The 27,203-nt window shown below is 40.6% G+C and overlaps 1 protein-coding gene and 1 non-coding gene across 2 annotated transcripts in view; both read left to right on the top strand.

Annotated features, from left to right (window-relative positions):
- Positions 1-207: 207 nt before the first annotated feature.
- The window catches only part of HSD17B13 (hydroxysteroid 17-beta dehydrogenase 13), a 51,383-nt gene continuing 24,387 nt past the window's right edge, over positions 208-27,203 (top strand). The window contains exons 1-6 of the mRNA XM_077142407.1: positions 208-483; positions 4,057-4,164; positions 5,081-5,212; positions 7,350-7,456; positions 11,705-11,842; positions 14,331-14,447. Coding sequence (XP_076998522.1) covers positions 274-483; positions 4,057-4,164; positions 5,081-5,212; positions 7,350-7,456; positions 11,705-11,842; positions 14,331-14,447 — 812 coding nt within the window. The 5' untranslated portion in view covers positions 208-273. The remainder of the gene's footprint in view (positions 484-4,056; positions 4,165-5,080; positions 5,213-7,349; positions 7,457-11,704; positions 11,843-14,330; positions 14,448-27,203) is intronic.
- LOC143668656 (U6 spliceosomal RNA) lies at positions 14,671-14,777 on the top strand. Its single transcript, XR_013168521.1, has one exon. It is a non-coding gene; the product is annotated as a U6 spliceosomal RNA (small nuclear RNA).

Genomic DNA, 27,203 nt, shown 5'->3' on the forward strand with positions numbered 1-27,203 from the left:
TGGTGTAGAACTGCTTTTCAGATAAGCAAGTTTAAAGAGCACATTCTCTTGTGATCCCTTGCAAAGCTTTTCTGGAAATTGGCATCATTTCAAAAGATAGAGGTGTACCTGACCCATTAGAAAATGAGGACAAAGTCTACCTCCAAATTTGGCTTATCTCTGCCAGTCCCGTTAACACCTGGGGCACAACTCTTCACTGGAGCTCTGTGCAGTAGACATCTCTTTTCTAAGACTGGGCAAGGACTAGACAGAGAAGAGTAAATAGTAAGAGCCATGAACATTGTCTTGGATCTCCTTCTACTTCTGGCCACCATCATCTACTCCTATTTGGAGGCACTGGTGAAGTTTTTCATTCCCCGGAGGAGAAAATCTGTGGCTGGGGAAATTGTTCTCATTACTGGAGCCGGGCATGGGATAGGCAAACTGACTGCCTATGAATTTGCAAAACGGAAAAGCAAACTGGTTCTGTGGGACATTAATAAGGTAATAGATTCATCTGCCTATTTCTTTTAAAATCATAACCAATTCACGTGTTTTAAAAATTGACTTGGCATCTGCTTATCTTTTTATTTTTAACTGTTTGATAAATAAACTTCTTGGAGCCTTATTCTACCTATGCATCAGTTTGATTAGATGAAAGGAACGTAACTGAAACCTAACAGAGATTTTTATACCATGGTATACAAGTTGCTAACACAAGCTTAGGAGCCCTTCTCCCTCTAAGCTGTTTAACTTGGGGATGTCACTTAATTTCTCTGTATTTCAGTTTCCTTAACCCTGAAATGGGGATAATACCTCAGAGAATGATCAAGAACTGGAGTTGGCAAACTTCAGTCAATGGGCCATATCCAGCCAAGGGGCAGCCTATCAAGCTAAGAATGTTTTTTACTTGCTTTTTCTTCCTTTATTAGAGAAGCTGTGGGTCTACAGAACAATCATGAATAAAGTACAAGACTCCCATATATCACCCCCCCACCAACATTCTGCATTGGTGTGGAAGACCTGTCACAATTGATGATTGCCTGGTTTCTTACATTTGTAAAGGGTTATCAAAACAAGCAAACAAAAAAGAATATGCCACCGAGATCTTTTATGTTCTCCTCTCCCAATCCTAAATATTTACTATGTGGCTCTTTACAGAAAAAGTTTTCTAATCCCAGGTTAAGAGGATTAAATGAGTGAATATTTTAAGTGCTTAGAAGAGTGCCTGGTACATGATAAGCATTTTGTTTTTAAAGTAAAATCTACATGCAATGAGTCATTCTGCAACCCATGGATCTAGGATTAAATATGACTTTTAAGTCTTATTATTTATCAAATACATTTTGTAAGGCTATAGCTGCCATGGACAGTGATCCCTCTGATGGATCTGGCCAAAGTAAATTGAAAACCTCCTGGAAAGGATTCACCATTCCTGTTGCCATTAAGAACATTTGTGATCCATGGGAGGAGGTCAAAAGATCAACAATCACCGGAGTTTGGAAGAAGTTGATTCCAACCTTAATGGATGACTTTGAGGGGTTCAACACTTCAGTGTCCTGAAGATGTGGTATGAATAGCAAAAGAATTAGAGTTAGAACTGGAGCCTGAAGGTGTGATTGAATTGCTACAATCATATGATAAAATTTGAATCGATGAAGCGTTGTTTCTCAAGGAAGAAGTAGTTTCTTGAGATGGAATCTACTCCTGGTGAAGATGCTGTGAACATTGTTGAGATGACAACAAAGGATTCAGAATATTACATCAATTTAGTTGACAAAGTGGTGGCAGGGTTTGAGAGGATTGACTCCAATTTGGAAAGAAGGTCTGTGGGTAGAGTGCAATCAAATGGTATCTCATGCTACAGAGATATCTTTCAAAAAAGGAAGAATCCATCAATGCAGCAGAATTCATTGTTGTGTTATTTTAAGAAATTGCCATAACCACCCCAACTTTTAGCAACCACCACCCTGATCAGTCAGCAGTCATCAACATTGAGGCAAGACCCTCCACCAGCAAAAAGATTACAGGTCACTGAAGACCCATGATGTTAGTATTTTTTTTTTTTTATCAATGAAGTATTTTTTAATTAAGGCATGTATGCTGTTTTTTGTTTTTTTGACATAATGATATTGCATACTTAATGAACTACAGTATAATGTCGACATAACTTTTTTATGCACTGGGAAACCAAAAAAATTATGTGACTCTATTACAATATCCGCTTTATTGCAGTGGTCTGGAACTGAGTCTGCAATATCTCCGAGGTGTATCTGTAACAACATGAATTTAACCTTAGATTTCTTTCCAGACATTGACTTTGGGGAAAGGAATGGTATTTACTACATTTTTTAGTTTTAAAATTTCCAGTACAAGAAAAAGCAAAATTAGAAAGAAGTTCTATTAAATGATTTTAATGAAATTCTGTTCAAAGGGCCAAAACTCACAAGGTTTCTTTGAATCCTTGAATTTTACTCTTAAACATTTATGGTACTAAATGATTCACTCAAAGGCTGTAAATGCAACTTTGATCTCCTGTAACACAAAAAGGCACTAACTGCCCTTCTGTTACAGCTGGCTCTTTTTGCTTTACAAGATAAGAGTCATGTTAGCAATTTGACCCTCATTCAATCTGAACTGTTGCTTGGGGAACATCATCAAAGTGGAGAAAATGTTCGCTTTGCTTACAAAAAAAGACCAGGAGGGCTCTGGTTCAGTTAGAAGACTGAAGAATTTTTAATTATTTAATGAAATTGTCTAATGAAAGCTCTTATTACTAATGCCCTGTACTGAACTCGAACTAGAGATGAAAGAGTGATGGTGGTGTTTGCAGTATGGCAGTGAGCAAATTGCTGGCTGAAACCTAACTCAGGTGAAAGGTTCTCCTGTCCTCTCTTTTTTATTCCCCTGAACCTACCCCACCCCCACCCCCCACATGAGCCCATATGAGGGGGTATTGGCTCTGTGACTAAGGATCCTAATCTATTTAGGGTTTCTGCTCTTGGGATTTCAGGCTGCTGCTCCAAGGTCATAGCCCAAGATCATGAAATATCAAGGACTCCAGGGAGGTCGCATTGGCAAGGGAACTCACCTGGCCACTTATTCATGGGTTACCCCAAATTCCATCAACACGACTAACATTCCAATATGTGAATACAAAGGCTTTTGAGTATCTTGCCTCTTCATTACAGAGAAGAGTTTACATGTTGCAAGAGAAAAAAGAATACTTTTTTATCATATTCTCTACAAAAGTCAACAGAAGTCAAAACTGAAAAGAATTCTCCTTTTCCAGAAATGCAGATCAAGAAACATTAGGGTCATTTAATCTTGGAAAAAAAGTCACTGAATTTAGGCTGATTAAGTAAGTTGCTCTGTTCCATGTTCCAGAGTTTTGTGCAAGTTTGTTCCATAAATGAGAATACGTTCTGGTCCTTCCCCATCTTCTCCAGAACACCTGAAGAATATAATATATTCCTAAGAATACTAACTTTGTCTCCCTATGAAAGTCATTGCCAAATAAGGATTTTTCTTTCCCCTTCCTTCCTCCAGGAATAAATCAGAATCAAGAAAAAAATACAAAGGGCAGGGTCTATAGTTTTAAATTATTGCTAGTTTAGGCACCAGGAATCGAACCCGGGTCCCTCCATGGCAGGCGAGAACTTTGCCTGCTGAGCCACCATGGCCTGGCCCGAGAGCAATCTTTTTCAAAAACGGTCTTCAAGCTGTAAGAGTAGCCTATTTTTAAAAGCCTCCAAACCACTATGAAAAACTATAAAAACATGAAGGACTCTTTCTTGCTTTTCTTTATTTTGACTGGTGTGGATTGGCTGTCTAGAGTGCAACAACACAAAAGGTGAAAACATACGTCCTATATGAATGCTCACTGGCAGAGAAGCCAGGCATAATCTATTCACAAAATAAGCAATCAGTCTTTCTCCAGGAATTTTCTTAAACAGAAGGAGGCATTTTTGGATATGAATGCTAATCCTCCAAAAAATTTCTTCTTCAGTGCCTTCTCCCCTACTCCTCAGTCCTCTGGAACCAACATCTTTCTCAATTTGTTTTTCCCAATTACAGCACGGTGTTGAAGAAACTGCAGTTCAGTGCCGTAAACTGGGGGCCACCACACACGCTTTTGTAGTAGACTGCAGTAGCAGAGAGGAGATTTACAGCTCCGTAAACCAGGTGAGACTTTAGGTTACAAATTTCTTCAGATGACTTTGCACTCACTGCCAGACTTGGAAAATGAAAAGATCCATTGTGAATGGATTAGATTTTAACTTCTGCTAATTGAGGTAGTTATGTGACCAAGTATGATACATATTTTCCTTGCATATCCTCCATTCAGCTTTGCCTATTATTATTGTCATGTTATTAGTCTATTTCAATCTGATCAGGAATTTGAGCAGTGGCACAGAGTGACTGAGAAAAGATTCATCACCAGGGAAAATGGATCACTTTCTAGTATCCTTTTGGTCCTATTATTTTTGCAGTACTTTCACTTCCCCCTCGCCTTTTTATTATCTCCTTTGTGAGATTCTATTTATTTTGGTGGTAATCTAATCTTCTATAGAAAATGTAATAATAATTTTTATAACAATTTTTAAAAGGAGCAAATATCAAGTGCTCACAATGAGCCAAGCACTCTGATAAACTATTGTATTATTTTAATTTAATTTGAACAACAATCAGTTAACCTCATTTTGCAGATGAGCAAATTGAGGCTCAGAGAAGTTGAGCCAATTGCCAAAGGTCTTGTAGCTAATGGGTGATAGAATCAGGATTACATAGCAGCACCTTAAAAATGTTTGTTCCGAATTTATGTATCAGTTTATCAGCACTAATAATTTCACTTTAGTTATAAGCTGTTGTAAACCATGATGTACTGGGTACTGAAATTTAGGTGTAAAAAAATAAAAGCAGTTTATCCCACCTTTGTGACATTCCCTTTCCTTTACTATTTGGGCTAGAATCTTTTTTCTACCTTAACTCTGAGCGGCCTCATGAAGTACAATAAAGAATCAAATCCCCATATGATACCAGCCTCATAACTGGAGTTTCTATAACATACCAAATTTATGTGCTCTTTTAATTTCAAAAGGTAAAGAAAGAAGTGGGTGACGTAACCATCATAGTAAATAATGCCGGGACAATATATCCAGCTGATCTCCTTAGTACCAAAGATGAAGAAATTACCAAAATGTTTGAGGTCAACATCCTTGCACATTTTTGGGTATGAATCAGAAAATTTTCTCTTTATGTATGTCTGATACCTCCCCTTAAGATCCGTGAAGTTCATAATTCAGTTCACAACTTTCTGGGTGGGAGACTGGCCACTTACGTAAAGAATCCCAAATTAATTTGAATGGACGAGCCATAGAATCTCTGATATAAGGACCCAGAATTTAAGGGGACAAAACCCACCATAATTTAAGCTACTTAGTTTGTCTCATCCACCAGTATTATCAGGCACACATTCCACAGAGGCTTGTGGAGTGAATGAAATAGCAGAAAACCCCATGTGGAAAACCTAAGTATTGCAACAGCATAATCCAAGCAGTTCTGGAGACTTCCATATTATGCTAACTAAAATATCATCCAAAATATCCCAAATTTAATAGAGCTTATCAGAGGGAGGGATATGATTTTAAAGAACTTCCACTTACTCAGATACACAAGTCTATAAGATTTGAAGTTTTTGTAAAAAGCATTATATTTGTGTAAAAAAAATAAAGTAGGCTTTTTGGAGAACCTGAAAACAGCTAAACATTAAAATAATAGTAGAGTGGTTAAGGGGGCAGGCTCTGAGTCAGACTACCTGAGCTCTAATCTGATTGTGTCAATAACAGTGTAAAGTTAACTTCTCTGAGCTCAGCTTCCTTATATGAAATGCACATAACAGCACTTAACCCACAGGGTTGCTGGCAGAGTCAAGAGGTTAATACATGTGAGGTACTTACAGCGGTGTTCAATAAATATTAGCTAGAATTACTTCAGTGGAAAGTAGAGGAGGTGATGCTGGCTCCAGGAGTAGGCAGGGAATCAACCAGTCTAAAGAAGAAAACTCTCAGCTGAGGAAAAAAAAACTGACAAAAATATCAAAAGTCAGAAATAGTAACATATTTTAACTTAAGGAAACAAATTAACTATTGGGAATTAATAGCAGAACTTTGGTTCCTATTAACTTTCTATAAAGTTTGCTGAAGGTTATAGGGTACAGCTTTTCAATTCTTTAGAAGAGATACATACAGTGTATATCTACCCAGGACCTCATTTCATGGAATTGTAGAACTGAAAGGACATCTGAAATCACTACACTGGTATATGTGCAAGCATTTGGGATACTTCTGGGTGGGACACTAGACAAGTTCTAGATCCATGCGTTGTTAGAACTTAGCAATATGACTATACAGACATCTCATAACTGGTTAGTTTTATGGAAAACTGAAATATCAATTTCAACTTCCTTTGTAGAGAGGATTTATATTAATTAACCTTCCAGTGTCTCAGAGTTAGTGGAGAACATAGCATAAATAGCGTCCTGGAAGAGAGAAGAGGAAAAAATGTATGTCCTCCTAACTTCTTCAGCCTCACAAAACTATAGTTTTCTGTAGTTGTGAAATAAATTCTCCCAAAACTTTTGTGGTTTAATATACAATAAATGTTTATTATCCCTCACAGTTTTGTGGGTCAGAAATTCAGTGGTGGCTTGCTTTGGCACTTCTGGTGCTCAAGCAATTGCACAAGATTCATGGGGTAGGTCTGCAAAATGTTCATAAAAATATTGATATTTGCTATAAAACAGTAAAACTTTGGAGAAATAGAAATGCTTTTTGTTTACCATAGCATCAATATATAATGCACAATATTTCTACAGGGAGATGTGAAATCTAGTCATGATGCATAATGATTATGGGTCAGTATAAAACTTTTAGCTTATTTGATTCAATTGATTTGATACTGGTAGATAGGATTTGATTCTTCTAGTTAGAATAATAGAGCACCAAACCAAAAAGTTACATGATCCTACATTATCATCCGGAATTCTTTTGGCTCTGAGAAATCTGAAATTTTCCCGATAGTACTGTTTAGATGATGTATCTGAAAAGAAGCTATTTGATTCCTTCTGAAGGGAAGAAGGGGGAATGTTAGGATGGGTTCTTAGCTCAATTCCAGCTCAAACCAATAAAATATTAGTCTTGTTCATTTCTATCATCTATATAGAAGTAATCATGGATTCTTGGCATATACTGCATATCATCACAAAAGTTGTTTCAAATGCCATTCTGTCCTAACAAAGATAAAACTACCTGGTTTGGAAACGTAATGCCTATGTTATTGTTTCCTTTCTCTCTGCAATGATCCTTAAGATCATAAAAGTACTTCTTCCATCAATGATGAAGAGAAATCATGGCCACGTTGTCACAGTGGCTTCAGTGTGCGGCCATAGAGTGATTCCTTATCTCATCCCATATTGGTAAGTGTTTCTTTCCAGCGAGTTTATGTATTTTTTTATTTTAATGGGTTATTAGCCTTTATATCCCAATCCTCATAGCAAAGTAATTTAGATTTACCAAATATAAATAATAGTCAAGAACAGATTTTTAAAACTGACCTCCTGAAACAATTTAGCTATTGTAACTAAAATATTTCTAGATTCTGAAAACTCTTCTGTGGAAAGCAGTGAAAAAGCACAATAGTGCCAAGCATGTTTCCATCATATCCTGGAATGAACAGATGTTGATAAAAGAAACAGGAAGACTGCAGACCAACTGAAACATACAGAAATCCAAAGGAACACAAATCTATGTCAAGGCTTTGATGCCCAGAATAAGCCAGTCAGAATGATCCCTGGATGAAAATATTTTCCAGTGGGCTTGTGTCATGAAAGGGTGTGTGTGTGTGTGAGAGAGAGAGAGAGAGATTAAGAGAAAGCAAAAGAAAAACAGTGTCTGCCTGATTAAAATACACAGATAGCATACTCCATTCCCAAGCAAGGACATAAAAGAAAAAAGGTTGGAGGCTCTAAGCCTACACTATTTGCAACTTGTCCTTTCCTTGTAAACTCTTCTATTGGTATCTCATTTGCTTCCTTCTGCCTCTATCAACCTCATAGAAAAATTTAACTTGCTAACATTTGGCCATTTCTTTTTGTAACTGCCAATACGAGTATCAGTGGTAGGTGTGTGAGTGGGTAGTTGGTGGATTTATTATTTACTTATACATACAAATCCAAGGTTACACTTAGTCATAAGCCAAATTATTTTTGACACTGAATGAATGATGAATATAGTTAAATTTCAAAAATTGAGATGTCCTAGCATGCACATATGGTTGTTTCAATCTGCTTCTGTACCATCTTAAAACACAAATAAGAATTGCAGAAATTCATCATTTACCATTGTTTAAAAAATGTGGAAACCAGATGTAATAATAGTTTCCTTTTTTATCTTCTCCCTTAAGAAAGCAACCAACCTTTAACCTTATTGCTTTCATTGTCATCTATGTCAAAAATAACATTTATATAGTTCCTTACAGATAATAAAATTTTTGCATCTATCATTTGATTTAATCCTCAAAATTTTTAAATCCTAAAAAATCCTCAAAATCCTCTGATTTTTTAAGATCAGAAAATCAAAGGAAGAAGATAAAGTGATGTGCTGAAGTTCTCACATACAAACACACCAACAACCACACCATCTACAATATTTTGAACCCAGGTCATCACAATGTAATTAAGAAGCCAAAGTAGCACAGGACTTCCGGAGAAGATGGCGGCTTAGTAAGACGCGCGGGTCTTAGTTCCTCCTCCAGAAAAGCAACTAAAGAAACAGAAACAATACAAAACAGCTCCCGGAGTCACGACAGAGACCAAAAAAGACAGCGTACCCCATTCTGGAACGGCTGAACGGGTAGGGAGAATCCACTGCTGTGAGATACCCGAGGGGTGCACGTTTTCCCGGCTGGGGTGGCTGGCGTCTGGGGTCCCCTCCACGCACGTGGCTCCCCGGTCTGACTGGGAACATTGGATAGCGGGGCCCTCCCGTCACGCTTGGTGTCTCGGGCCAGCTGGGCAATTTGGACCGGCACTCCCCCAAGCCACGGCCAGCGACCCCCGCCTCCACGCGCGGTTTCCCGGGCCGACTGCCCCGCAGACAAACGACCGCCACGAGCGCCACCTACTGGGCAGGAAAAGAAAAACAGAGCCCAGAGATTCCACAGAAAAACCTTTCAACCAGCTGGGTCCCACACCCAGGGAGATCTGATCAAATGCCCAGACACCAGCAGAAAATAATGGATGACGCTCGGAAAATTGAAGATATGGCCCAATCAAAGGAACAAACCAATAGTTCAAATGAGATACAGGAGCTGAGACAACTAATGCTGAATATACGAACAGAAATGGAAAAACTCTTCAAAAACCAAATCAATAAACTGAGGGAGGACATGAAGAAGATATGGGCTGAACAAAAAGAAGAAATAGAAAATCTGAAAAAACAAATCACAGAACTTGTGGGAGTGAAGGACAAAGAAGAAAAAATGGAAAAAACAATGGATACCTACAATGGTAGATCTAAAGAGACAGAAGCTACAATTAGTGAACTGGAGGATGGAACAACTGAATTCCAAAAAGAAACAGAAACTATAGGGAAAAGAATGGAAAAACTTGAGCAGGGAATCAGGGAACTGAATGACAATATGAAGCGCACAAATATACGTGTTGTGGGTGTCCCAGAAGGAGAAGAGAAGGGAAAAGGAGGAGAAAAACTAATGGAAGAAATTATCACTGAAAATTTCCCAACTCTTATGAAAGACCTAAATATACAGATCCAAGAAGTGCAGCGCACCCCAAAGAGAATAGACCCAAATAGGCGTTCTCCAAGACATTTACTAGTTAGAATGTCAGAGGTCAAAGAGAAAGAGAGGATCTTGAAAGCAGCAAGAGAAAAACAATCTGTCACATACAAGGGAAACCCAATAAGACTATGTGTAGATTTCTCAGCAGAAACCATGGAAGCTAGAAGACAGTGGGATGATATATTTAAATCACTAAAAGAGAAAAACTGCCAACCAAGACTCCTATATCCAGCAAAATTGTCCTTCAAAAATGAAGGAGAAATTAAAACATTTATAGACAAAAAGTCACTGAGAGAATTTGTGACCAAGAGACCAGCTCTGCAAGAAATACTAAAGGGAGCACTAGAGTCAGATACGAAAAGACAGAAGAGAGAGGTATGGAGTAAAGTGTAGAAAGAAGGAAAATCAGATATGATATATATAATACAAAAGCCAAAATGGTAGAGGAAAATATTATCCAAACAGTAACAACTCTAAAAGTTAATGGACTGAATTTCCCAATCAAAAGACATAGAATGGCAGAATGGATTACGACCCAGCAATACCACTGCTAGGTATCTACTCAAAGGACTTAAGGGCAAAGACACAGACGGACATTTGCACACCAGTGTTTATAGCAGCATTATCTACAACTTCAAAGAGATGGAAACAGCCAAAATGCCCATCAACAGACGAGTGGCTAAACAAACTGTGGCGTATACCTACGATGGAATATTATGCAGCTTTAAGACAGACTAAACTTATGAAGCATGTAATAACATAGATGGACCTAGAGAACATTATGCTGAGTGAGTCTAGCCAAAAACTAAAGGACAAATACTGTATGGTCCCACTGATGTGAACCGACATTCGAGAATCAGCTTGGACTATATCATTGGTAACAGAGACCAGCAGGAGTTAGAAACAGGGTAAGATAATGGGTAATTGGAGCTGAAGGGATACAGACTGTGCAACAGGACTAGATACAAAAACTCAAAAATGGACAGCACAATAATACCTAAGTGTAATGTAACTAGGTTGGAACACTGAATGAAGCTGCACCTGAAATATGGTTTTTTGTTTGTTTGTTTGTGTGTTTGTATCTTTTGTTTTTGTTTTTTCTTTTTCCTTTTTATATATATATATATTATTAGTATTATTATTTTAATTCTCTTCTCTATATTAACATTCTATATCTTTTTCTGCTGTTTTGCTAGTTCTTTTCCTAAATCGATGCAAATGTACTAAGAAATGATGATCATACATCTATGTGATGATACTAAGAATTACTGAGTGCATGTGTAGAATGGAATGATTTCTAAATGTTGTGTTAATTTCTTTTCTTTTTTTTGATTAATAAAAAAATTAAAAAAAATATAAAAAAAAAAAAAAAAAAAAAAAAAAAAAAAAAAAGAAGCCAAAGTGACAATCAGTGTCAATGGAGAAACTGACAAAGGGAGAGAGATGTGCAGAATCCTACAGAAGTTTCTCAATACAGATATTAGTTATGCACTATTTCTCAATCTGTTTTTCTGATTCATATTTTTCAAAATAACAACAGTGATAAAACTGATTAGAAAATAGTTTGAAGATTAAATGGAAAATCTTACGTGTATGGTGAAAAGCAAGCATTAAGCCTGGCAATAAAAATTATTATGATTCATGCTACTATTCTCATTGCTAATTAAGAAGTGGATACATTCAGAATTCTGTATAATCATATAAGAAATTTTAAATATTTAAGTGAATGTCCATTTATCACAAGTAGAAGATTTGGGGCTTTGGCTTCTACTTCTTTTCAAACCAAATCAACACAACCATCTCACTGAAAGCTACAAACTGCGTTTCACTTCCTGTTAGGTAACAGTGGTTGTTAATTATCTTACAGTTCCAGCAAATTTGCTGCTGTTGGCTTTCACAGAGCTCTGACATCAGAACTTGAAGCCTTGGGAAAAAATGGTATCAAAACCTCGTGTCTCTGCCCATTTTTTGTGAATACTGGGTTCATCAAAATCCCAAGCACAAGGTGAGCTCAAAATCAAGTTAAGATAAGAATCTGGAATGAGAAGTTGATATGTAAATTTCATGGTCAACTTTGAGGTGGGTCAACTGAGGTAAGGGAAAAACAATGAAAAAGGGAAACAATTTTTTCTTACTAATGTTATTGTATTGGATTTTTTTCATTTTGATATTAAATGTTTAAAGAAAAAAACATATTAGGGATTCAGCAGGAGTAATAAGCTACCACTGAATTAGGCATCTGTGTGTTCATTTGCATCCAGGTAGATGATTCAACACACACTGGGGTGCAGAGAGTGAGGGGGAGTGTGGTATGGGATGGGCTGGAGAGATGTGTAGGAAGAAACTGAGAGTCTCCTCTTCTGGAAACCACCCCCCAAAAATTGAATGATACCTAATATCCCCCTTTTCCTGTTAGGGTTCATTCTCAAATAGAGATAACCACCTTATAGAAAGGCATGGTATATGCTTCTTTTATATCTTCCACAGCCCTGATCACAATGCTAATATAAAATACTCCAACTTTTCTTAAACTCGTCTGATCCTAAGAATCATCACTGATGATTATATAAAATGTAAATGTTGTTAGCCCCTTCCCTTAGAGATTCTGTTTCAGTAGGCTAGGATGAACTCCAAGAATGAGTTTGATTTTAACAAGTATCCCAGGTTAGCCTGGAAGCAGGTTTGGAAAACAGTGATATATTAAATATAATCTGATGCAGAGTGGTTCAGTGGTAGAATGCTCATTCTCCATGCAGGAGACCTGGGTTCAATTTCCAGAGCATGCACCCGCATCCCTAGCACCCCAAAGAGAAAATATAATCACATGCATGGGATTACTATTACCACCCTGTCGTGCATAAAACTGTCCCTAGAAACACATTAAATTGAGTTTCTAACCCTTTAGTCAATATGAGTTTCTTCTAGAACTTTGTCTCTGCTGTGGCAGGATTTCAGAGAGGAGAAACTGGTCCTAAAAGGGAGGGGGGAAAGCAGAAAGGTGAAGACGACTGCCCTAAAAATAAGCCACCTGTTTCATAAATTTGCCTCAGCCCAAGAGTATATTTTGCTGCAGGTTGACAAAATATATTAAGCTTGTTAATCTGAAATCAATTTATTACTGGAAGGGAATTAGTCTTAAGTATCATTCAAAAGAATTAACAGATTCCCTTTTAAGCTCAACCTCTTTAGACTCTTAAACTCTGAGTTAGCTGTGTTGTCTCTGGATCTGGATTTACTGCTTAGAATTGAAGCCCTAGGGCTATTAACAATGCTAGAATAGAGAACTTGAAAACACAATATCTGAGTAAACACACTGGGATACAATTGGGACCCTCAGCTCAGTTTTCTTAGATTGGAAATTGGACTCCATTAAAATCCTCTTGGAAGGCACTCAGGTGTAGAGTAGAAGGATCTGTGCCAAGAATACCTGACCAGCTAGTGGAGAAGGCATAACAGATTAGAAGAGTAAGCATAGTGTGATCCTGTGTAGTATGGGGATCTGGGGACAACCCTGGAGAAAGACATGGGACACACTAAAGATCTGCCACAAATATCACCTAGGCTGCTGGATTCTGAATTTCTTATGCAAGAACTAAAATGCCAATGTACTGATATCTGGCTTGTCTCTGAGACTGGGTCAATGGGCACAGATGGAAAAAACCAAGGAGAGGCAAAGCAGAAACCAGTAATTCAGTAATTTAGGAAAATGTTGATTTGTGTTACGCTCTACTGACTTTCCACTCAAATCTATGGAAATCTCAAGCCCATAATAATCAATAAACCACAGAATCTCGGGGAAGGAAGTTTTACCATTCACTGCCTACTTAGCTCTTCTGAACAACACAGCACATACCTAACCCTCTCAACTTTGATTCAACATTTTCAGTGCATTTATGTTTTAATTCTGTTATCATTTTACACTAGTGAGCATTTTACACTGGGCCGAAGGTTATATGCACTTCTCTAGAACTATGTACATAGTCTTCAGGAAAAGCAAGGCCACATACCCAGTTGTAATATAATACTCCCTGTGCACATCTTGGACTCTCAGTAAATTGCAAGATAGGCAAGTTAGAGGTGTGTTTCAAGTACTCAATGCCTTTAAAACAATCCAGCTTTATGAGATATCACCATATGGAAGAAGGTATAATTAGCTATAGAATTCTTTCCTTACATTTAACAGGCCCTAGAGATGCCAAGTGATTCCTTTCTGTCCCATTGTTAATCCTACCCACTTCTCTTTCTTACCTGGCTCCCCTACTTCTCCACCATCTTATTCCTCTCCACTACTTTGGCTGAGTGTGCCATAAAACACACCTAGTGGATGTGAAAGTATGAGATTGTGATAACAAAGCTTCAACTTGGCATGGAGGATGTTAGGATTCATGACTTGAATCCTGGAATATTTTAAATCAATTTTAAATTTGGTGGAAAGAAAAATGAATTATCTTGCCTTTGTTAATAAAGACATCCTTTTCTCTTTTTAATCACAGACTGTGGCTTGTATTGGAGACAGATGCAGTTGTAAGAAGCCTGATAGATGGAATACTTACCAACAAGAAAATTATTTTTGTTCCATCATACATCAATCTCTCTCTAACACTGGAGAGGTAAGTACAGTGAAAATACTAAAGCACTAATAGAGCCTTTCAGCAATGAAAGTTGCCTTGAAAACTCTGCAACCGAGTAAGAACAGTAAAATTTCCTCTGTTATTGCCTCACCCATTCTGAAAAAAATGGGTTGATTCATTTTCTCTACTGTATCCACCATCTACACTCAATCTTTGGTTTAAAAAAATGCAATATGGTGAAGTGGTTAAGAATAAAGGCTTTGTGCTCACTTTGGCAGCATATATACTAAAACTGGAATGATACAGAGAAGATTAGCATGGCCCCGGTGCAAGGATGACATGCAAATTCGTGAAGCGTTCCATATTTAGAAAAAAAAAAGAAAAAGAATAAAGACTCTGAAAAAAATGCCTGCTGGGATTTTGATTGGGATTGCATTAACTCTATGAATCAATTGATAGGAATTGACATATTAACAATGCTGAGTCTTCAAATCTATGTAACACAATATATCTTTCCATTTAAAAAAATGTTTTAAATTTCTCTAAGCAATTTTGACAATTTTCAGGGTAAGTCTTGCACATCTTTTGTCAGATTTACCCAAAGTATTTCATATATTTGGTACTATTGTAAATGGTTTTAAAAAATTGTATTTTCCATTTTTCATTCTCATTATATAGAAATATAATAGATTATTGTATCCTGAAAGCTTGCTAAGCTCATTTCTAGTAGTTTTTTCATAGATTCCGTAAGATTTTTTTTTACATAAATGATCATGTTGCCTTCCCATAAAGACATTTTTACTTCCTTCTTTCCAATCTGTATACTTTTTATTTCTTTTTCTTGCCTTACCACTTCATCTATAACCTCCAATACAGTGTTGAATAGAATTGATGAGAGAGAACTTCCAAGTCTTGTTCATTACATGGGAGTATTCAGTCTTTGACAATTCAGTATATTAGCTGTAGAATTTTTGTTTGTTTGTTTTAGTCCATGGTTTCACTTAAGATTCACTATTTGTGTTGTATACTTCCATGGATTCTTTTTTACTTGTAACATATATATGACCTAAAATTTCCCCTTTTAATTACATTCAAATCTTCTTCCTTTTTTTAATCCAATTTGACAGTCCTTGCCATTTAATTGGGTATTTACACCATTAACATTTAATGTGATTATCAGTATAGTTAGAATTTAAACTGTCATCATACTATTTATTTTTTTATGCATCCCACCTATTCTTTGTTCCTTTTTTCTTCCTGACTTCTTTTTTATTAAATTGACTATTTTCATGTTTCTATTTTATTTCCTTTGTTGACGTATTAAAATTCTTTGTTTGTTATTTTAGTGTTTTAGTTATTACTTTAGGGTTTGTAGTATGCATCTTTAGCTTGTCACAGACTACCTTACATGAAATCTATACTAACTCATATGTTTTGGTTCGGCTTTCTGAGACCATGAAATGATAAAAAGTTCATTAGGTTTAAAAGTAGTTTAATTACTAGTGTAAAATAGAATACATTATCGCACTGAAAGTGAACCTAATACAGGTTTACTATTGTAAAACTTTACAATAGTATACTTCCATTTTCCCCTTCCCAGGCTTCATGCTATTGTTTTCACACACCTTACTTTTGCATATGTTATATACCCAAGACAGCACTGTTATTATTTTTGCTTAAACAGTCAATCATCTCTAAAAGAGATCTAAATTTTTAAAAAGTGTGTATATTTACCCATTCAGTTACCATTTCTGATCATCTTCATTCACTTGTATAGGTGCAGATTTCCAGTTGGTATCATTTCCCTTTGCCTCAAGGACAGCCTTTACTGTTTTTTTAGTGGAGGTCTGATGGTGATGAATTATTTCACTTTTTGTATGCCTGACAAATTCTTTATTTTACCTTAGTTTTTTTTTTTTAACTTTTTTTATTAATTAAAAAAATTAACAAATAAAACATTACGATATCATTCCATTCTACATATACAATCAGTAATTCTTAATATCATCACATAGTTGCATATTCATCATTTCTTAGAACATTTGCATCGATTTAGAAAAAGAAATAAAAAGACAACAGAAAAAGAAATAAAATGATAACAGAGAAAAAAAGATTATACATACCATACCCCTTACCCCTCGCTTTCATTTACCACTAGCATTTCAAACTAAATTTATTTTAACATTTGTTCCCCCTATTATTTATTTTTATTCCATATGTTCTACTCTTCTGTTGATATAGTAGCTAAAAGGAGCATCAGGCATAAGGTTTTCACATTCACAGAGTCTCATTGTGAAAGCTATATCATTGTTCAATCATCATCAAGAAACATGGCTACTGGAACACAGCTCCACATTTTCAGGAAGCTCCCTCCATCCTCTCTGCTACATCTTGAACAACAAGGTGATATCTACTTAATGCATAAGAATAACCTCCAGGATAACCTCTCGACTCTGTTTGGAATCTCTCAGCCATTGACACTTTGTCTCATTTCACTCTTCCCCCTTTGGTCGAGAAGGTTCTCTCAGTCCCTTGATGTTAATTCTCAGCTCCTTCTAGGGTTTTTCTCAGTCCCTTGATGCTGAGTCTCAGCTCCTTCCAGGGTTTTTCTCAGTCCCTTGATGCTGAGTCTCAGCTCATTCCAGGATCTCTGTCCCATGTTGCCAGGAAGGTCCACACCCCTGGGAGTCATGTCCCACGCAGAGAAGGGGAGGGTGGTGAGACTGCTCGTCATGTTGGCTGGAGAGAGAGGCCACATCTGAGCAACAAAAGAGGCTCTCTTGGGGGTGACTCTTAGGCCTAAATTTAAAGTAGACTTGACATATCCTTTGCGGGGTTAAGTTTCATATGAACAACCCCCAAGACTGGGGGCTCAGCCTATAGCTTTGGTTGTCCACACTGCTTGTGAGAATATCAGGAATTCAACTTGGGGAAGTTGAATTTCTCCCCACTCTCACCATTCCCCAAAGGGGGCTTGCAAACACTTTTCTAGTCACTGATCAATTCACTCTGGGATTCATCGGGGCATCACTTTGGACAAACTAACAAAATCTCATGTCCTACCTGAGATTCCAAGTACTTATGACATTCAATCTACATGAGTTATATTAGGAAATGCTCTAGTCAAAATATAAATTTTGTAACAAATAAATATTTTTTGCTTTAGTCTCACACATAAGGTGACATTTTAAAGTATTAATTATCATCTATTTTCAGCACCCTGCAATAATGACATTCCTTTGTTCTTCCTCATGCAAAAACATTTTTAAAATTTGTACATTGTACATTTCACTATTATTATACATGCTAGGCATTCCTAGATTATACCATCTTGATCTTTACCATTTATCTTTCTTTCTGATTTCATTTATGTCCCCAGCCCCCTCCCTCTATCATTCTCACATGCAGGTTCATTCAGTGTTTTAACATAATTACATTACTGTTAGGTAGTATTGTGCTGTCCATATCTGAGATTTTATATTCAGTCCTGTTGCACAATCTATATCCCTTCAGCTCCAATCACCCAATATCTCACCCTATTTCTATCTCCTGATGGTCTCTGTTACCAAGTGTGGAGAGCCGCCTCCCGGGTCTGGCCTAGTGGACACGCTGCGGCCTGCTCTAGAGTTCCCCCCGCCCATCGAGTGAGTCAAGATGGCGCCCGCATCCTGTTTCCGCGTATGACGTACGCGCCCACCAACCCTATCTTCCAATCACCTCTGTATACGTGGCACTAACCTATTGGGTTTGGGCACAGTATATGAGGTTACCCGGACAGGGTGGGTGGAGACGACCCATAGGGAGCCGTACCTGACGGCCGCATAGAGGTTGTTCCCCCGCGGGGTATTCTGTCCCACGCGGAATTTGTAACAGAGCTTGCAAGCTTAGCTCCAGTAAAGGTCTGTGCTCACAACTGCAGCGTGTCTCGAACCCGTGTCTGTCACTTGAGTCGGTTTGTCTGCGTCTGTCTCTCTCTCCCTCCTGTTCCCTCCGCCGGCCGGGGACCTGACACCGAGCGAGACGGCGCCGGACAAGTGGTGGCCCGTACGGGGACCCTCCTCTCTCGACACCTCTTCTGCAAGGAGAGCCGTACTGTCTCTTCTTGAACTGAGAAGGACGTGCATCCTGAGCTCGCAGCGGACTTCCCGCGCCTGATCACCGCAAGAAGGTGAGTACTTCTTATTACGTGAGAGTTAAGGCCCGCGGGCTTTCAGGTAGCCCCGGGGACTCGGAAGAGCTCTCCGAGTGATTAAAGTACAGTGCCGACTGCAAACATGGGGCAGTCCGGAAGTTTACCTTTGTTAGCTCCCTTAAAGACCCTTTTAGCGGACGGCTCCTGTGAAAGTGAGCCGCCCACTTGTAAGCCGCCAGAGTCTGGCGCTAGTTCAGACGACTCTGACTCAGAGTCAGATGGTGACGAGACCGAGGGTGCAGACGCGCCTCCGCTGATCGATTGGGGGAGGCCCCCTGTCTCACCCACGCAGCCTTCTGCCCCGCCAGCGCCTGCTGCAGGGGCGCGGCGGCTTCCGGTGAATGGTTTTGGTGATCTCGCCAAAAACCCTCACCACGGGCTCCCTCTAGTGGCCGAATCAGGTAATTACAGTGGCCCTCCTTTGCGAGACCCGGAACCCCCTACAGGCTGGTCTAGGGAGGGGCAGTTACAGCTGTGCCCCCCGCCTGCGTACGCAAGCCCTCAAGACCTTACGTCATCAAGCGGTAGAGGGAGACATTTCTGGAGATGGAACCCCTTTTCAACTTTTAGACCTTTTGGTATGCTGGGTGGTTACAAGCCACTTGGGCCGGAACCAGTCTCAGAAATGTACCCGGTTATTATCAATCCCCAAGGTAATAATCAGTATGAGTCATATGATTACAAAGTCTTAAAGGAGTTGAGGCAGGCCGTCCATCAGTATGGCCCCAATGCCCCTTTTACATTGAATATGGTTGAAAACCTTTCCGCCCTGAATCATACGCCCGCAGATATATATCAGCTGGCCCGTGCTTGCTTGCCCCAGGGCCGATACATAGATTGGAAAGCATGGTTTGAAGAGTTAGCGGAGGAGCAAGCTGCAAAAAACGCAGCGGGGAGACGTGGCGGGTGGAATGCAGATATGCTATTGGGGAAAGGTGCCCATTCCCAGAATCAAACAGGGTTCCCTCAAGAAGTCTATGGACAGATTTTCCATTGTTTCGTAGGAGCCTGGAAAAAGCTGACAGGTGAGGGAGAGGCTCAAGCCTCACTCAGCAACATACATCAGGGCCCCACAGAACCCTTCGTGGATTTTGTAGCCAAAATGCAAACTGCGGCTGAGAGAATTTTCTCAGATCCAGGAGTGGCAGAGACTGTAGTTAAACAAATGATATTTGAGCAGTGCAACAAGGAATGTAAAGTTATCCTAGCACAAAACAGAGGAAAAAACCTGACGGAATGGGTTCGGCTCTGCAGAGATGCTGGTAGCCCGTTAACTAATGCAGGTCTAGCTGCCATGCTAGCCAGCTCCTTACAAGTAGCTGCAAAGAAATCCAAAGACCTAGGAACAAAGCCAAGAGGATGTTATCATTGTGGCCAGTTGGGACACATTAAGAGAAACTGTCCCAATAAAGGCCAACCACCTGCCACTCAACAGTTTGGTAGACCATATGCGGCAACCAGGCTATGTGGCCGTTGCCACAAGGGACCCCATCGCACAGAAGACTGTAGGTCAGCCTTCAATGCACAGGGTGTGCGCCTTTCTGGCCGTCCTGAACAGGACCCAAAAAACGGGCAGAGGGGGTCCACCCTTTCGGTGGACCCCCCTGCATGCCATCCGGCGACACAACACCCGTCCAAATTCGCGCATCCCCTGGATCAGCAGGACTGGACCTCTGTGCCACCTCCAGACTCGTACTGACCCCCTCCATGGGTGTCCAGTTGATAGGGACCTCCTTTAAAGGGCCCTTACCAACGAAGATTGTTGGGCTCATAATAGGGAGGGCGTCCACAGCCCTGAAAGGACTAACAGTTATACCAGGTATTGTAGACTCAGATTTCACAGGTTATGTCCAGATTATGGTACAATCTCAGCAAGGTACTCTGGTCATTGCAGAGGGTGATAAGCTGGCACAGCTCCTGCTCTTGCCCAGCTTACATCCGCTCTTTCCGAGTAAAGCCAGACAAAGAGGAGATAAGGGATTTGGGTCTACTGGAGAAGTTTTTGAGGGCCTCCATATGTCTCTGGAGTCTCGACCCATGTTGACTATTAAGGTACAAGGCAGACCCTTCCTGGGCCTGCTAGATACCGGGGCCGATCGGTCGATTATAAGACAACAAGACTGGCCCTCCACCTGGCCGACGTGCAAGGCGGAGGACACCATTAGAGGAATAGGCCAGGTCTCAGCACCCATGCTGAGTGCCACTGCCCTCCACTGGGCAGATGAGGAAGGACATCAAGGTAGTTTTCAGCCTTATGTATTAGCCCTGCCCGTTTCCCTGTGGGGAAGAGACATTCTAACCCAGATGGACGTTACCTTGACCAGTAGCTGCTCTCCAACTTCTAAGCGCTTGTTAAAAGGAATGGGATATGTCCCCGGCAAAGGCTTAGGAGCCTCATTGCACGGGCGCGCAAGGCCTATACAAGCTGTCTCCAATTCTGACAGACGAGGCCTGGGTTTTTCCTAGGGGCCACTGAGGAGAGATTCCCACCCACACCTATAAAACTAAGGTGGAAAACTAAGACTCCAGTCTGGGTGCCTCAGTGGCCCTTATCACAGGAAAAACTCTCAGTATTACACACTCTAGTGTCAGATCAGCTAAAAAAGGGCCACATCATTCCCTCCACATCACCTTGGAACACCCCTATTTTTGTCATAAAGAAAAAATCAGGCAGATGGAGATTGTTACATGATTTAAGAGCCATTAATAATTGCATGGAGTCCTTAGGACCTGTTCAGATGGGGTTGCCCCTTCTCTCAGCTCTGCCAGAGCATTGGCCTATTTTCATCTTAGACATCAAAGACTGCTTCTTTTCTATCCCACTTCACCCTGAGGATACCCCAAAATTTGCTTTTACTGTATGGCATCCCTTACAACCCTCAAAGACAAGGAGTCATTGAGAGAGCTCACAGGTCTCTCAAAGACTTACTAAAGAAACAGAAAGGGGGAATAGGTCACGGCCTGTCCCCAAAGGCTCAACTGTCTATAGCCTTGTTTACGTACAATTTTTTAAATGAAAATTCACAGGGAATGACACCTGCCCTTCAACACACCACTCCGAGTCCTCCACATAGAGGTCTAGTCCGATGGAAGGATGTCCTGTCAGGACAATGGCAAGGCCCTGACCCAGTGCTCAGCTGGGCCAGAGGCTCTGTTTGTGTCTTTCCCCAGGAACCAGGACGCCAGCCAGTGTGGGTTCCAGAAAGACTGGTGAGAACCGTGACATCGCCCGAGGAGGCCACGGAGCTGTTGCCCAAAAAACCAACAAGCCTTCAACCTGAACCATCAGATCAGGCCTCCAACTCTGCTGATGACGGCGGCGACTGACGAGATGGCAACGAAAACGCCGGTCACCCTTCGATTGTTTAGAAGGGGGACCAGTTTTAATACCCCCCACTCTCCCAACAGGTGGAATCAGACCTTAAAGTGCTTGGGAAGATCAAGTTAACCCCCGTTGCCTTCGACCTTTCCAAACTGGGCGAGACTGTACAAAGTCTGTGGAACCGAGTCACCTCTTGGTTCTCTTGGCCCAATTTGACTACTTGGATTCTCGTAGCGGTGGGACTATTAGTGGGATTAGTCACTGTTAAATGCTTGTTAGAACGCTTGTTCCAGACACAGCAGCAATTGCGTGTTACTACCATGTTGGCTATGTCACTCGCCCCTGGTGCTCCTGACAACGACCGCCCTGCTGCCCAGTCCCCCATTTCACCGTATGACCCATCCCGGCCACTCAGGGCGGGACGCTCGAAAGCAAGACCCGCTGCAAGGCCCATGGCTGTGTCCCGGGTATAAAAGGCGGCACCAGCAGTCATAATTTTGGTCGTAGGCTGATCTCTTAGGTGAAGTCGCAGTCCTGGCCAGACTAGACTCCAGCCATTGCACAGAGACACCTAGCGACACTCTCGATTCTGGTTGCCGCTCTCCTGCCCCCCCTCATAACCCAGTTGCGAGGCGAAGCACTGCAGGGAAAGTCACGTGGTTTCCAGTTCACGGGCTCTCCGGTCTCTATATGAGGTGGCATTCTGGTTGGTGCCTAGCAAGCCTAGTCCAGACTCCCCAAAGCACCAAAACATGTAGTGGGCCACTCAGGCCCACGGGAGCACACTCATCAATGGAGACACTGGGTCAAAATAAATAAAAAAAGGGGAGATGTGGAGAGCCGCCTCCCGGGTCTGGCCTAGTGGACACGCTGCGGCCTGCTCTAGAGTTCCCCCCGCCCATCGAGTGAGTCAAGATGGCGCCCGCATCCTGTTTCCGCGTATGACGTACGCGCCCACCAACCCTATCTTCCAATCACCTCTGTATACGTGGCACTAACCTATTGGGTTTGGGCACAGTATATAAGAGGTTACCCGGACAGGGTGGGTGGAGACGACCCATAGGGAGCCGTACCTGACGGCCGCATAGAGGTTGTTCCCCCGCGGGGTATTCTGTCCCGCGCGGAATTTGTAACAGAGCTTGCAAGCTTAGCTCCAGTAAAGGTCTGTGCTCACAACTGCAGCGTGTCTCGAACCCGTGTCTGTCACTTGAGTCGGTTTGTCTGTGTCTGTCTCTCTCTCCCTCCTGTTCCCTCCGCCGGCCGGGGACCAGAAGCTGAGCGAGACGGCGCCGGACAACCAAGGAAATATTCTAAGTTTATTCACTAACGTCAGTTCATGTCAGTGAGACCATACAGTATTTGTCCTTTTGTTTCTGGCTAATCACACTCAGCATAATGTCCTTAAGGTCCATTCATGTTGTTACATACTTCATAACTTTATTCTGTCTTACAGCTGCATAATATTCCATCTTATGTAAGTGTCACAGTTTGTTTAGTCAACTGTCTGTTGATGGACATTTTGGCTGTTTCCATCACTTGGTAATTGTTAATAATGCTGCTATAAACATTGATGTGTAAAATGTCCATTTGTGTCCTTGGCCTCATGTCCTTTGAGTAGAGACAGCATATAGATGGGTCCTGTTTTTTAATCCATTCTGCCAGACTATGTCTTTTGATTGGAGAGTTTAATCCATTAACATTCAGTGTTATTACTGCATGGGTAGGACTTTCTTCTGCTATTTTCCCTTCTGTATTTTATATGTCATATCTAATTTTCCTTCTTTTTACCTTTACTCATAGTCTTCCTTTCTACACTCTCCTCCACACCTCTCTCTTCTGTCTTCGTATCTGTCTCTAGTGTTCCCTTTAGTATTTCTTACAGAGCTGGTCTCTGGGTCACAAATTCTCTCAGTGATTTTTTGTCTGAAAATGTTTTAATTTCTCCCTCATTTTTGAAGGACAGTTTTGCTGGATATAGAATTCTTGGTTGGAAGTTTTTCTCTTTTAATAATTTAAATATATTATCCCACTGTCTTCTCGCCTCCATGGTTTTTGCTGAGAGATCTGTGCATAGTCTTATTGGGCTTCCCTTGTATGTGATGGATTGCTTTTCTCTTGCTGCTTTCAAGATCCTCTCTCTTTGACCTCTGACATTCTGATTATTAAATGTCTTGGAGTATGTCTATTTGGATCTATTCTCTTTGGGGTACACTGCACTTCTTGGATCTGTAATTTTAAGTCTTTGATAAGAGTTGGGAAATTTTCAGTGATAATTTCCTCCATTAGTTTTTCTCCTCCTTTTCCCTTCTCCTCTCCTTCTGGGACACCCACAACACGTATATTCATGCGCTTCATATTGTCTTTCAATTCCCTGAGTCCCTGCTCATATTTTTCCATTGTTTTTCCTATAGTTTCTGTTTCTTGTCGGATTTCAGATGTTCCATCCTCCAGTTTTGAAATCCTATGTTCTGTCTCTTGAAATGTACCATTGTAGGTTTCCATTGTTTTTTTCATCTCTTCTACTGTGTCTTTCATTCCCATAAGTTCTGTGATTTGTTTTTTCAGACTTGCAGTTTCTTCTTTTTGTTCTTTCCTTGTCTTCTTTATATCCTCCCTCAATTCATTGATTTGTTTTTGATGAGGTTTTCCATGTCTGTTCGTACATTCTGAATTAATTGTTTCAGCTCCTGTATGTCATTTGAATTGTTGGTTTGTTCCTTTGACTGGGCCATATCTTCAGTTTTCCTAGTGTGATTTGTTTTTTTTGCTGGCGTCTAGGCATTTAATTACCTTAATTAGTTTATTCTGGAGGTTGCTTTCACTTCTTTTATCTAGGGTTTTCTTGCTGGATGAATTTGTTGTCTATCTGTTCTTTGACATTCCGTTCAGCTTTATCTGGACCTTTAGCTTAAGTTTTGTTTAACAGAGGAGATTTTTCCAGTTCTTGTTTTCTTGTTTCTTGCCCTGCTTGTGTGGTGCCTTTCACCCACACACATTTAGGAGGGTCTACTTAGATATTATAGACCCCAGCCAGATTTTCCCAGACCAAACTGGCCTCCTATCAGGAGGAAAGAGTCACCTGCGTCGGTTTTCCCTGAGGGTGAGACCCAGCAGGTTGAAAAACTTCCCTGTGAAGTCTCTGGACTCTGTTTTTCTTATCCTGTCCAGTATGTGGTGCCTGTCTGACTGCAGGTCCCACCAGCATAAGATGATGCAGTACCTTTAACTTTGGCAGACTCACCCTGCTGGGGGCATGGTGGAGACAGAGGAGAGGTTGTAGGCTGGTTTTAATGGCTTTAAATTACCAAGCCCTGGTTTCTGAATTCCTTGATGGAGGGATTCCACCTGAGTTGGGCTTCACCCCTCCCCTGGGGAAGGCACAGGCTCCAGACAAGCCCCCAAAAGAGCTCACTTCTGCCTATGTCTGGGGTAGTTGCAGCCTGAAAAGTCCTGCCGCAGTATCCAGAGGCAGTCAAGCCTTTATAGATACACAACCACAAAAACCTCTGTTTCCTTCTTTTTTTTCCCCCCTTTTTCTGTCAGTCCTGCCCCCTTGGCGCGGGGCAAAAATGAGCAACCTCTGCTTTGATCAGGTTCACCTAAGCTGGGGGCTTATTTTTAGTAGTCAGAATTAGTTAATTAGTTCCACAATTGGTGTTTGATTGTGCCCAGTCTCTGCTGCTGGTAAAGTCCTTTCCTTTCCCCTCTGGAAAGCAGCCTGTGGGGGAGGGGCACTGGCTGCTGCAGCTTTGGGAACTCACGGTTTGGGGGGGTGCTCGCAGCCAGTGCAGCTGGTCCAGACTGGGGTACGCTGTGTGTCTGGTCACTATTGTGGCTCTGGGAGCTGTTCTGTACTGTTTCTGGTTATTTAGTAGTTGTTCTGGAGGACGAACTAAAACACGCACGTTGTTAAGCCACCATCTTGACCCGGAAGAGCCCTTTACCTTTGTTTTTGAAAGATATTTTCACTGGGTATAGAATTTCATCCATCTTTGCTGTTGGCTGTTCTAACAGAAGGAAAGACTGTTTTAACTGGAGCACAAGTAGTGAAGTAGTTAAGAATGAAAACTTCACCTGGGATCAAAAAATCACTTTGCCACTTACTAGCTCTTTTATCTTGGACAAGTTATTTAACCTCTATGGTCTCAGTTTCCCATATGTATAATGGAGATGTTCATGATACCACCTAAAATACTATAAGGATAAAATGACACCATACAGGGCAGGCAACAGCGGCTCAGTGGCAGAGTTCTCGCCTGCCATTCTGGACACCCAGGTTTGATTCCCGGTGCCTGCCCATGCAAATATAAAATAAAATAAATGACACCATACAAGTAAAGCCCCTGTCATTAAAGAGGTACAGAAGTCAGGTATTAAAAACTTAGGATGCAGATATTACATGGAATGATAAGAAGAAATAGTATTATTTGCCCCAGAGAAGATAATTTCTCATCTCTCTCCTGAGGGGAGTCTCTAATAAATTTAGATTGTATCAAGGAAAATGTAATTATACTAATTTCATAAGCCCTTAGGACTTTTTTGAATAAAATTCAAATAAACTGTCCACAAACTTGGAATAGAATAACTTGAGAGCAGGGAACAAACTTCACTGCTGCATCCATTTCGGTCTTCCATTTTAGCTTAAATAGAGTAACTTTACTTAGCATGAAGAGAACCTCAATGCAACATTATCGCAAGAGATTTGACCATATTAGTCTTGGTGCTAAGTATTGTTGTGAGGTGCACCAAAAGAGAGACCACACAATTTCAATTGCAAGCCAATCGGGAGTCTTTATTAGCCGACTGGTGACTGCCTCAGAAACCTCTGAGAAGAGATTCAGAGAGCAGCTGCAATAGATTCTCAGAGTTAACTTATAAAGGCTAAAACCACATCCTAGTTCATAGCTGAGAGCAAGCAAGCTTGACCACAGAAGCAGAAAAATGCTGTTAGCTCATGCCAAACTACATCCTGTTCCTTCCATTTCCTACCCTTTGTTTTATTGTTTTTGGTAAGTTGAGTCAATTTTAAATTTTGGGAACTTTCGCCCTAGTTGTTTTGGGGACTTGTCATTGTGTTGGGGCCTGATTTATAGCTCCTGTTTCTGTTGTGTTGGGGCCCGATTTATAGTTCCTGTTTCTGACCCCCCACAAGTATGGTAAGCAATAAATTTGATAGAATTGCTGCCCCAAGAAGGTTTTAAAAAGGTCATACTAATGTTGAAAAATTCTAAAAGTGCAGCAAACATGCGTATGACCAAGATAATAAAACACAGTTATTCTG

This window comes from Tamandua tetradactyla, chromosome 24 (genome assembly GCF_023851605.1).
Source record: "Tamandua tetradactyla isolate mTamTet1 chromosome 24, mTamTet1.pri, whole genome shotgun sequence".
NCBI classification, from domain to species: Eukaryota; Metazoa; Chordata; class Mammalia; order Pilosa; family Myrmecophagidae; genus Tamandua; species Tamandua tetradactyla.